A 12468-nucleotide genomic window follows, 5' to 3' on the forward strand; every position below is an offset into this window, starting at 1 on the left:
TGTGTGCAGAAAGGGTGCTTTCCCTGTGTAACTCCTCCAAAATGCCTATTCTGTTTGCTTCTTAGATGCATGCTATCATATCTTACATACAGTGTATACTGTCTAATTTTGTGTATACATGTATATCTTGTATCCAATGCTATTATACAGATCTTGTGTGCAGAAAGGGTGCTTTCCCTATGTAACTCCTCCAAAATGCCTATTCTGTTTGCTTCTTAGATGCATGCTATCATATCTTACATACAGTGTATACTGTCTAATTTTGTGTATACATGTATATCTTGTATCCAATGCTATTATACAGATCTTGTGTGCAGAAAGGGTGCTTTGCCTGTGTAACTCCTCCAAAATGCCTATTCTGTTTGCTTCTTAGATGCATGCTATCATATCTTACATACAGTGTATACTGTCTAATTTTGTGTATACATGTATATCTTGTATCCAATGCTATTATACAGATCTTGTGTGCAGAAAGGGTGCTTTCCCCGTGTAACTCCTCCAAAATGCCTATTCTGTTTGCTCAGGATGCAGCGAGAGAGTGGGTAGAAAAGGATATAGGGAGAGAAAATTATAGCAAAACGGGAAACACACTCCATCCCGGCTGAGCCCAGGGGACTATCATTATTCAAATGCCCATTTCCTCTGGTTGTTTCTTCTCGCTCACTGAATGTGCCGTCTATGGAGTGCTCACGTCCCTGTGGGAGAGCTTAGTCAGCTAAGTAGAAGTTGGGTGTTGTGTAACTATTTCATGCCTATTTCATATGGCTTATTTAGGTATGTAAAACCAACATCTTGACTATACACTGCTTCAAATCCTTGACAGAACAAGGCAAGAATAAATAAATATTATTGATACCATAAAATAACAAGCATGGTTAGCTATGCTTTTTAGGAGTTACCATTAGGAATTCTCTCATTTAGAAATTCGGACCCAACTTTTTACTTGTGGCTTCTAACTTAAGTTTTAAATTAGAGCTTCTCATATGGAACTGTGTGTCTATCATGTGACTGTTAAATGCTCAGATATGAATTCTTAGAGGACCAGAGCATCATCCTGTTACCACAATAAGATCCACTCTGATTATGAATGACATCTTCTGGATAGTAATACATGAACTCAAGTGGTGAAAACCACAGTGAGCTGGTCTTTGATAAAGTACAGATGTGTTTTCAGTCAGCCTAAGGTTTTGATAGTAATGTTCCTCTAGGCACAAATACTCTTCTCTTGTCATCGCGAGATTCCATGTGGCCGGAATCTGAATTTGCAGCCATTTAAATGAAGGTTAAGTTTGGTAGTAACTTTATCCTCCAATGATCTTGAGAAAGGTATGCATGCTTTCCCTGTACTTTACTAAGTTTCTTTATGCCTGTAAGCACAACATTTGTTGATCAGTTGCTTTCTTCTGCAAGGGTTACATTTAAAAATTTTTTACCTCGAAAGCCCACGTGATCACATTTTCTTCAATATTGCCTCGCAAGTTGAAATTTAGTGCGTTTTTTTTTTTTCTTCCTGTACTTATCCACACTTTGTTGGAACAAGATAGAATAAGTTTTATACTGCAATTTGTAACCTCATTTCTGAAGCACTCAATTATTAATGCCAAAATGTAACTATGAATCTCTATAGCAGATATAAGTCAAAAACAGTTTACTTTTACTTTGTTTTGTTTTTATTTATTATCGTCAAATTACATTTGGCCTTTTCAGAGATATTAACTTAGCTTATTTTCAACCTGTGTCCAACAAACATATCATTAGTTTCTCAAGAGCAATTCAGGGTATTTTGTTGAGGAACAATGTTCACAACTTCATCAAAAATACCTAGTCTCCAGGTTGCACTACTTCTCTTTCTAGCCTCTGGATACATTGTTGCTCACAGCATTTTGTCTGTTGCCTTTTTTGCATCTTCTTGGCACACACTGGCCTTTTTTTTTTTTTTTTTACTACATTCTATAAATTGGGTACTCTGTGTGTAGTTCCTACTAGAGCTTTTATTGTATAATGTTTAACAACCCTTCTGAGACCTATAATCTCTCCTTCTTACTCTTCCCCTGTTATCTCTCCAAATTATGAATTGTTTTAGAGTGTTGTCCCCTCCTTAATTATTTACACTTTGTGCTGGGTTAATTCTAGCGCTTTCACCCAGTTATTTACCTCTTACAGCGTTAAATCTGCATCTTTCTATGCCCTGAGAGTCTCTTATTTCTTTTCGTAGATCACAATTTGATCTCTCACTTGAACTCAGACAGTATCTAAAAGTTCAAGAGATGCTGTGTGGCCTTCCTTGGAAAATACATTCTGGTACGCCCCTTTTTCTGTGTATCACTTAGCATTTGGTTCAGCTGCTTATAACAGAAAACCAAACTTACAGAAGCCTAAAGAAAAAAGAGGTTTATTTTTCTCTTTGTGTAAAAGACCTCTAGTGGCAGGTGGTCCATAGTCATCATGAACACCTTCTGTCTTTCTGTTTTACCATCCTTAGTGAGTGGCTTCTTTTCTTAACTTTGCTTGCTAGCTGCTAAGATGGCTGCTACAGCTTCAGCCATCACATCCATGTACCAGGAAGCAGCAAGCAGAGATGGAAAAGGAAAAGGGGACACTTTTAAGCGAGACAACCACCTTTAACGAGATGTCCTAGAAGTCCTATCCAATGACTTGCAGTTAAATCTCATGGATAACTTGACACATTGTTTCACCCCAAACACAAAGGAAGTTACTGTGGAAAAAGCAGAGAAAGGCTATTGGGTAAGCAACCCACCGTGCTTGCTACACTTAGACACTGTACATCTATTGCCTGGTCTCCACGCTTGAGGCAAAACTTCTGTTTGAGGCTGGCAGGCTCCCGAGGCTACACCTGGAGAAGGAAGCACAATCGCCCTCTCTGGGAACCTCTTAACCTTACGTGGAGTTTCCAGGATTTAGAGCATGTGATATTGTTTTCAGGGACCCACACCAACAACTAACACTTAGCTCCTTTTCCAGGGCTGAGGCCCCTTCTCAAAGATGAACTGTTTCTGAACTCTTCTTGTGGGAAACATTGGTCACTAGCACTATCATGTGTTCTTCTCAAGTTGTTGCTCATGCGATAAACTCTATGCCTTTATTCCTCCGGGGTTTAAATTTTGTTACTCAAAGCCAAGATTTCAGAACTCAGAAAATCCTTTCTCTCTGTGAAAGCCCAGGTCTTACAATTTGATGTTTTGGTTTTTAACATGATTGTCTCTGCCATGAACTTTAAAAGTCCATTCAGGAAAAAAAATCCCCTCAGTAAATCACTTGATTCTTTTTACTATCCTGAATGTAGAAAGCTCTCACTGTTGCCTGAACGGGTAGACTAACTGCAAGAAACTTCGGGTAAGATTTGAAACTATTATCTGCTAAATAAACAACAGCAATACAAGCCAGAAGGGCAAGGCAATTAAAAGGGTTAAGAAGTGCAAAGGACTGAGAAGTCAGACTGGGCTTCCCTGGTGGCTCAGTGGTTGAGAGTCCCCCTGCCGATGCAGGGGACACAGGTCCCGGTCCGGGAAGATCCCACATGCCGCGGAACGGGCTGGGCCCGTGAGCCATGGCCGCTGAGCCTGCGCATCCGGAGCCTGTGCTCCACAACGGGAGAGGCCACAACAGTGAGAGGCCCGCGTACCGCAAAAAAAAAAAAAAAAAATAGGGCAGTCAGGGAAGATGTCTCAGTACAGGGACCACTGAGCTTGTCTTGAAAGACTCTGACGCCAGAAAACAGAAGGAACAGGATTGCAGACAGAGGGGAAATAGCACTTGCTAGAAAGAGGCCTGTTTGGCTGAATTGTACAAAATATAAAACTAATTTGCATGGCACTGTCATCAGCTAACAGAAACTTATTAAGCGTCAACTCTGTGCAAGTTGTTTGCTAAGCCTAAAACTTCAAAGCTGAAAAGGCCTTATCTCTGGCTTTCAGGAGCTAGGGGTCTTGTTAGGGGAAATTGATAAACAAATAACAAGTTATAGTATAATTTGACGAGCTCTATCATTGGTAAATTGGTAAACGAATTCATTTAACAAGTACTTATTGAAATAAGTGTCCCCCTTCCCCCTTGCAGCAAACCCTGGGTTGACAGGCCCTGGGGACACAGCAGGGAAGGAAAAGCAGACAGGGCCCCTGGGCTCCCTGAACGACAGTCTAGGAGTGAAAGAGAACCTCTAACCACGGGGCTGATCTCTCACATTTACGTCCTGCTGCAAAATCAGGACTATAAATGCGAAATTTTGCTGTTAATATTTTAAAACATGTAATAATTGCTGTATTTGAAAAGGACTTAGCTTCCTTGAGAAAATAAAACAGCACTATGGGCATTACAATGTTTTTAGACTTTTGCTGGCGTAACACCGAGAATTCAGATGACAGGGTTATAAAATGAGCACATAGAAGGGTGTTCCTGGTGAGAAAAATTTGAACACCCATTTTGGATGTTTTCTTTCTTTCTTTTCTTTTCTTTCTGTCTTTTTTTAAAAACTATCCGTTTGTATTATAATACTGGTAAACACGTTTCCTTTCTCTCTTGTTAAAACCAAATCATCTGAGTATTGACTACACTATATATCTCATCACACTTGCCTTTTTTTTCTGAACCTAATAATTAACATGCATTTGTTGAAGGCCTCAAATATTCCTAAACCAATGTTAAATCTGCAACATGAACTTTCATTTGTCTTAACAAAGGGGTTTATAATCCTGTTTGGAGAGATATGCCATACAGCCTTGGAAACGTCACTAAATATGCCAGTGGGTATGTCACCAGGAAGTTCCTGATGTCAAGAAGAACCAACCCCGGGCTTCCCTCGTGGTACAGTGGTTGAGAGTCTGTCTGCCGATGCAGGGGATGCGGGTTCGTGCCCCGGTCCAGGAAGATCCCACATGCCGCGGAGCAGCTGGGCCCGTGAGCCATGGCCGCTGGGCTTGCGCGTCCGGAGCCTGTGCTCCGCAACAGGAGAGGCCACAACAGTGAGAGGCCTGCATACCGCAAAAAAAAAAAAAGAAGAACCAACCCCATTTCATTTTAGAGAAAGTTCCAATCAGATTGGTCTGATTGGAACAGACCTATCCATGTTGACACCGTGTTCAACTGTCTTGCAGGTCCTTCATTCCTTTACTGATGCCGTTTTTGACGAGTGGATGAAAAGATTCAATCCCCCTGCGGATGCCTGGCCTCAGGAGCTGGCACCCATTGGTCACAATCGGATGTATAACATGGTTCCTTTCTTCCCTCCGGTGACTAATGAGGAACTCTTTTTAACTGCAGACCAGCTTGGCTATAGCTATGCCATTGATCTGCCAGGTAACTAATGCAACTTCTAAATGCGTGATTCGTCCATCTTCTAAAGAAGCTTTCTTTCCTTTTTCCTTTCTTTTTAGTGTAAACCACGACCTTAAATTGAAGTTCTCAGGTCTAGTTAAGTTTATTGGCAATTTTATAGAGTATCTTTATTTACCAAAATGGGCCTTTAAACTACCAATTAAACATCAGAAAAGGGACTGGTTCGATGACTCTTGTTTTAGAAAATTGAAAGTTGTTAAGAGAACTTATTTCACAGGGAAAGTATCTACACCCGATTTGACAATTCTACTTGCATTAATTGAAAACTGGCCGTGGTTTGAAATGTCTAAGCGATAAAATCAAAATGCACTAGCCACCTATGGATGGGTACTAGCAGGACATAAAGGTAAGGCTGGGCTTATGGTGAGGCAGACGCAGCACGTGCCTCAGGCACAAAGTTCAAGGGCAGGCCAAAAACTCAGTAATTGAGCTAAGGAGTAATATTCTCAAAAACCCAAATTCATGCAAAAAAAATCTATGATGAATATACACTACCAAAATTTTAAAGACAGGCTGTCGTTGTTTGTTTGTTTTATACCCCTGCATCAGTTTGTAAGTAGACCAATTTTTTTTCCCCCAGTTAGCCAGTACCACACCTGCTGAATGGGTTTATGAAGATGACAATGGCCTGCCAATAGATTGGGCTGAACGGGGCTTCATGTGTACATTTTTTTTTTTTTAATGAAATTTTTGAAGTCATGTTTTTAAGTTGTAGGTTTTTTGTTAGCTTTTCCACCTGGTTCAAAATATGGGAGGATGTTTTGATAAGTGTATGTAGGGGCATTATATTTTTTTATTTGCCCAGGCCCCAGTATAGCGCCATGTGCCATTTAAAGAATCTTAGGACAGGTTGAGAAAGGAAGGTAAAACAATTTTTTAAATCTCTAAATTTTTCAAGAAGCTGAAAAACATACGGCCTATCTGCTGGTGGCATTTCCCCATTGGTGCAAAGTAATCAAGATGATTTCTGAGGTCACGTGTCTCTCTCTCTCTCTGTCTCTCTAACTTTCAAAGCCTTTCAGACCCTGGACCCTGTCCTTTCTTTTTCCTTCCAGTTCTACATCTACTGCAGCTTACTGATTTGAAGTTTCCGTTCTTTGGTCAGCTAAGGATATCTCTTTGAAACTTTTCTCTTTTCTCTGGGATTGAACATAATAATAATCAGAAAGTTTGGAATGTGCATTTTGACCATGCTTCCATGTCTTCTGGCATCAGCCAATTAACAGGTACAGACCAAGAGTCTAAATATGCCCAGAATGCACTAACTCAATAGAAGATACAAATTACATTCATTTATTGGTTTAACAAAGAAATTTACAATCCTGCCCGGGGAGACATAACTATAACAAAAGGTTGGAGAAGGGAGAGAGGGATTTGGGAAAGGAGCTGGGTCTTGAACTAGATTAAAGAGATGGTAGGTCTTAGGTAGGTGAGGGGGAAAGAAGGGAGCATTTTAGATTGAAGAAGGGCAGGCAACAGGGCTGTGAAAGACACATGTAGTCTATATAGAGGACCATGAGACGAAGGTCTGGTTGTAGTGGAGGGCTTGGGTAGATAACTGTGAATTAAAGTTGGATTTGAGAGAAGGGCCTGGTTACTGAGCGCTTTAAAAGCTGGGCAAAAACCACGAGATGCCACTCTACACCCAGAAAGCAGAAAGTAACAAGTGTTGATGAGTGTGGAGAAAATGGAATCCTCGTGCACTGCTGGTGGGAATGTTAGGGTAGTCTCTGTGGAAAACAATATGGCAGCTCCTCAAAAGATTAAATGTAGAATTACCATACGACCCAGCAATTCTGCTTCTGGGCATATACATACCCTCAAAGAATTGAAGGCAAGTAATGAGATATTTGTACACCTCTGGTCATAGCAGTGTTATTCACAACAAAGGTGGAAGCCGCCCAAGTGCCCAGACAGATGAATGGATAAAAAAATGTGGGCGATACATACAATGGGATATTATTCAGTCTTAAAAAGGAAGGAAATCCCATCACATGCTGTAACATGGGTGAACCTTGAAGACCTTATGCTAAGTTAAATAAACCAGTCACAAAAGGACAAAAACTAGGATTCCACTTCTATGAGGCACCTAGAGTAGTCAAATTCATAGAGACAGAAAGTAGGATGGTTGTTACCAGGGGCTGGGAGGGAATGGAGAATTGGGGAATTACTATTCCAGTTTTACAAGAGAAAAAATTTCTGTGGATTGATGGTGGTGATGACTGCACAAAAATGAATGTATTTAATGTCACGGAACTTAATTTAAAAATGGTTACGGTGGTAAAATATATGTAATGTGTGTTTTCCCACAATTAAAAAATAATAAGTAACTAAAGAAAAGCTAAGCAGAGGAGTTTGGACAATAACAAAGGCAATCGTTTTTGGCTCCTGAACCAAGAAATGACAGAATAAAAATCTGTGTTTTAAGAAGATGAAGATGGCAATAGATCCTGCCAGATTGCTGCAGGAGGAGACAAATTAAAATCCTCTTGGAGAAACACCATTGTGATGAGTCAGGGTCCTCTGTGGGATTGGAGAGAAATAACTAGGACAATCTTACATTTAGAGAAGTGTAGAGTATAGAACAAGAACCCAGTTCAGAGAAACTGAATTTAAGAACAGCTGGCCAAGGATATGATAATTTTTAAGGAAACAACAAAAAATGAAATCCATTAATTTTGTGGAAAAGTGCTTATAAAATATATTTGAATAGAGGATTGGATTTATCATGTGATGATTCAGATTTTATTCACAACTATTTAAATGGGTCCAAATTCCTTCTGCTCTTGCTATTGATTCTCTCCTGTTATAATAGCCAATCTCATTTGTCTTACTCACTTATCACCCCATAAAAAAGGTAGAGACAATAGAAGAATTTCTAGACCTGAAGGTTGTATATTTTGCAGTTCCCCAGATACCATTTTAGCATGCATTTTTTTTACAAATGAGTTTCTAACTCACAAAAGTAGTTATATACTTCCTTGGAGGGTTTATCCTGTATAAATATTTATCGTAAGAAATTTTTAAAATGCAATAATCTACATTCAAATAATGGAACGCCATTTCCCACTTCCTCCAGAAAAACAATTGTGGATATGATAAATAGTCGGTAAGGAAGGAGAAGATAAATTTTATTCCGGCCAGTGTAGTTTTGCTTTATCAACAAAAGGGCATGTGAAAGGCTAATAGGTTTATTCTTCCCTCGTCTAAGAGTATCCAGCCGATGAAAATCCCAATCATAGACCCTTCTCTTCTGCTTTAATTTCAGTTGAAGAAACTCCAGATTGGACCACAACCCTCTCAGTGCTTATGGGGATGCTGGTGGTTCTGGTTGGTCTTTTTGCACTGCTGCTTCTCCTTCAATATAGAAGAGTCCGAAAAGGATATACACCCTTAATGGAGACACAATTAAGCAAGAAGAGATACACAGAAGAAGCCTAGATGCTCACGCCTTACCCTAGAGAAGAGGCTGGCCAAGGCTTAGTTCTGACCCTGACAGTGAGCAAACGAATCCTCACTGTTTTTCCTTTCATTGAAGATCTTCGGCATAGCTCCTCCTGTTGTGGTGATCCCAAATACAGAAGATGCTCAGCTGTAGTTTCTGGTTTGCTTTGTTTATCTAACGAACAAGCTAAAGTGCCTGAGGGTGTCTCTACCACCAAACAAAGGTAGAGCTGATGGTGATCGGTGGTACTTGTTAATAATTCCTCATATTGATTAAGCCTCCTCGTGTTCCGAGAGCACCCCAAAAAATCGATAGAGTGGATTCATTGAAATGTGCAGGTCAGTGTAATTTGAGAGCTGGACAAGATCACGGTTAAATCTTTCTCAGCCCACACATCTTCATTTGTAAAGGGATGGGGGCGGGAAGGTGCAGGTGCTACATGAGTCTCCGAGGTCTCTTAGGTGTAAACATGTGTGATGTTAGGTGGCTTCCTGCTCATCTTTCCGCGGCTTCTTTTTCTTCTTCTCTCTCGTTCTCTCCAGCCTTTAAAATGGCCTTGAAGATGAAAATAGGCCTTATTTTCCATACAGGATGGAGAACGAATGAATGAATGATCAATTTATTTCTCTTTTAGAAATTAGACTTTACAGAGTTTAAAAAGAGTCTGCAGTTCTTAACAGCGGAGCTGTCACCAGAGTCCATATTCCTTTGCTAGGGAGCCTCAGATGAAAACTTATTCATGCATTTGGCTTATTTTTAAGAGTTGACTTTAAATTCATTAATGCTGCCCTGTACTGACGTTACTTACAAATGCTAATTGCGTCTTATCATTTAAAAGCAAACCATCCATACAAAATACGACAATTCAGAATTAAATGGCTATGACCCACTAAGTAATTATCAGATTATGAGAGATGAGAATGAGGCAGTCTTTACGACAATGTTTAGACTTATCAAGATGATCCCTACTTCTGACGAGTTAACATTTTTTGAGCTCTTAAGACAGTTTCATCTGTTCATGTCTGGTATCCATGCAGTAGGAGTGAAGCCACCGAGGTGGCCCTTCTGTCCACTCACTTCAGCTCCTCTCTACTGGAATGGATGTGTGTGAAGAATGGGACTTAAGAGCACCCTGGAGCCTTCTCCATATGGGGGGGCTAGAGGGTGCAAGATTTACCAATACCCAGTGTTATTCCCCGGAATAAGACTGCAGAAGCCAGAGAAATGGACAGAGCTCAATCTGAACTGAATTTGAGTGAGTCTCATAAAGTATATCTGAGAGTAGGCTCAGCAGAGGAGAATCAGGACAGCCCAGAGTCCTTCATGGGGTGAAGCCCTGCTTGGATCTCTAACCAGCGCCACATGCATAGATCTCAATGCCTGCCTTTAATAGAATTCATGGCAAATTCAGCAATGTGTTATTCACATGGTCCACTCTGGCAGGTTTATTTTCTGAATTCAAGGTTGTTGGGGAACACATTTTTACATCCTGTTTTTAAACCAAAAGAGAAATATCTTAAGATGAAGATATAAGTGCGCATGGTAGGTATGTTCCTGAAAAGTTGTGTATAAATCAATTATACATTAAAAGCACCAGGGGAAATTACTTTTTATGGATGAACTATTATGAATAATTCTATAAAGCACATAACCACCTCTAGCTTATCCTTCGAGTATATCAGAATTTTCATACATCGTGTTCTCATTAGATTTGTTTAAAAGCAAGATCTATCTGCGGCAGAAATAAAGACTAACCATTTACACTTAGCTCCTTTTAACTATAGTGTGTGCAACTTTTCATAAATATTATGTTTTATGATGCCTTCCTAAGAGAAATAGTTTCCTAATTTTGTAGCTCATATTAGAGTAATAAAATTTTCTAACATTACAATAAATCAATGACGACTGCCTTTCAGCAAATCTTAAGGTAGAATAAACCTGTAGAGTAAAAAGTTGGTATTTACTCACAGTGAATACTATGCAGATAAACTCAGAAAATATCACCAAGCATTGTACAGCCATACGTCTGAATGATGGGGGGAAATATTCAACCTTGAAGAAAATGAACAGATTGCTTTATATGCTTCTATCTGTAGTATTAGAAAAATTGTGTGTATATGAAGTATGATTTTAAAAGAAACGCTTCTTAAAAGCTAACATTCAAAAGTGAAATGAAATCCAATACCATCTTTCCTTTGTGAATTAAAGTCTCTTCTAATTCTAAAATTCTTTGACATAAATTTGTGTCTTGCTTAGGATTTAACATTGTTAATTATAATAATCCTAATGAATAATTCTAATCTCACATTAACGAGAAGTAGAAAACTTAAGAGGAAAATAAAAATAAATATTGTTTTGCAGATTACTGTTTGTCTCTTGGGGGCTATTGTTTTTTAATTTGTGAACGTCAATTCCCATCTTTTTGGCACTTGACATATACATGAAATTTTATGTATATACATAAAATACATAATAACTACTTCACTTTTGAAAATAAGTCCTTAAACTTGGACGGCATTACGCTAAGTGAAATAAGTCAGACAGAGAAAGACAGATACTGTATGATATCACTTATACTTTGAATATAAAACATACAATAAAGTAGTGAATGAAACAAAAAAGAAGCAGACTCACAGATATAGAGAACAAACTAGTGGTTACCAATGGGGAGAGGGAAGGGAGGAAGGGCAAGACAGAAGTAGGGGATTAAGAAGTACAAATTGTCAGGTATGAAATAAGCTACAAAGATATATTGTACCACACGGGGAATACAGCCAATATTTTATAATAACTCTAAATAGAGTATAACCTTGAAAAATTCGGAATCACTATACTGTATACCTGTAAATTGTGTAATATTTTATATCAATTATACTCAATTAAATAAAAACGAAGTCCTTAAATATGCTGGTGTTTCTACTTTCTATTGAGTTTCTAAGCAACTGCTACTTCCTAGCTGTCTATGATATAGGCAGGAAGAGGAGATACTACCCCTTTTCCCAGGTAAAAAGTCATCTCTGATGTCCCTACAGTCTAAAGACTGAAATTGGAGTGGGGGGTGAGTAGGGAAGCCACTTGAAGTCACTGTCCAGGGAGGCAGACTCCTCCTAGAGGAGCCTTCCAGCTCAGTCAGCTTGTTGGAGACGCCCCGAAGAAGGAAATTAGAGCCAATAGAGGTAATGGTTACATGGCGTTTGCTTCCACTTCTAGACTTGAAGCTTCTAGAGGTCAGGTTGTACAGCTCTCTGTACAGCTCCAATGCCATTGTATCAAAGCACTTTAAATAAATAGCTAGAAAACGGTGGTGGTTAATTGATACAGGCACATAAAAGAGCGAATTCACCTCCCCTACCCTACCCCCTGCCCCCTCAGTGGGAGATAGCTACTCTCTTCAATGCAGTGGCAAAACCCAACTCTTCCTATTTCTCCAGGGCCTTGTTCATCCTGATTACTCTGTAAATATTTTTTGAATGCATAAGCTGATCTCAAAGTAGAACTTTTTTTTTTTTTAATTTTGTTTTTTCAAAGTAGAACTTTTCATTCAGGGCTTCTGGCATGTGTTTTGACATGTACTGGATAAAACATAAGATGATGGGGTTTTGTATCGCTGCCATGAAATGAATAGCAGCCTATCTTTCAGATTCTGAGTTGTGCCTATGCTAGATAGAATT

The 12468-nt window shown here is 39.3% G+C and overlaps 1 protein-coding gene across 3 annotated transcripts in view; it reads left to right on the forward strand.

Moving 5' to 3' along the window:
• Nucleotides 1–9121, forward strand: part of DCT (dopachrome tautomerase) — a 32643-nt gene extending 23522 nt beyond the window's left edge. Inside the window, exons 9-11 of one of the 3 annotated variants that reach the window (XM_029210267.1) lie at nucleotides 4114–4163; nucleotides 5112–5313; nucleotides 8615–8793. In XM_029210267.1, coding sequence (XP_029066100.1) covers nucleotides 4114–4163; nucleotides 5112–5313; nucleotides 8615–8793 — 431 coding nt within the window. Of the gene's footprint in view, nucleotides 1–4113; nucleotides 4164–5111; nucleotides 5314–8614 lie in introns of all 3 variants that reach the window. The other 2 variants (XM_029210269.1, XM_029210268.1) reach the window with 2 other exon arrangements.
• Nucleotides 9122–12468: the final 3347 nt, after the last annotated feature.

The sequence above is a fragment of the Monodon monoceros genome, unplaced genomic scaffold, assembly GCF_005190385.1.
Source record: "Monodon monoceros isolate NGI ecotype Baffin Bay Population unplaced genomic scaffold, NGI_Narwhal_1 Super_Scaffold_8, whole genome shotgun sequence".
Lineage (NCBI taxonomy): Eukaryota > Metazoa > Chordata > Mammalia > Artiodactyla > Monodontidae > Monodon > Monodon monoceros.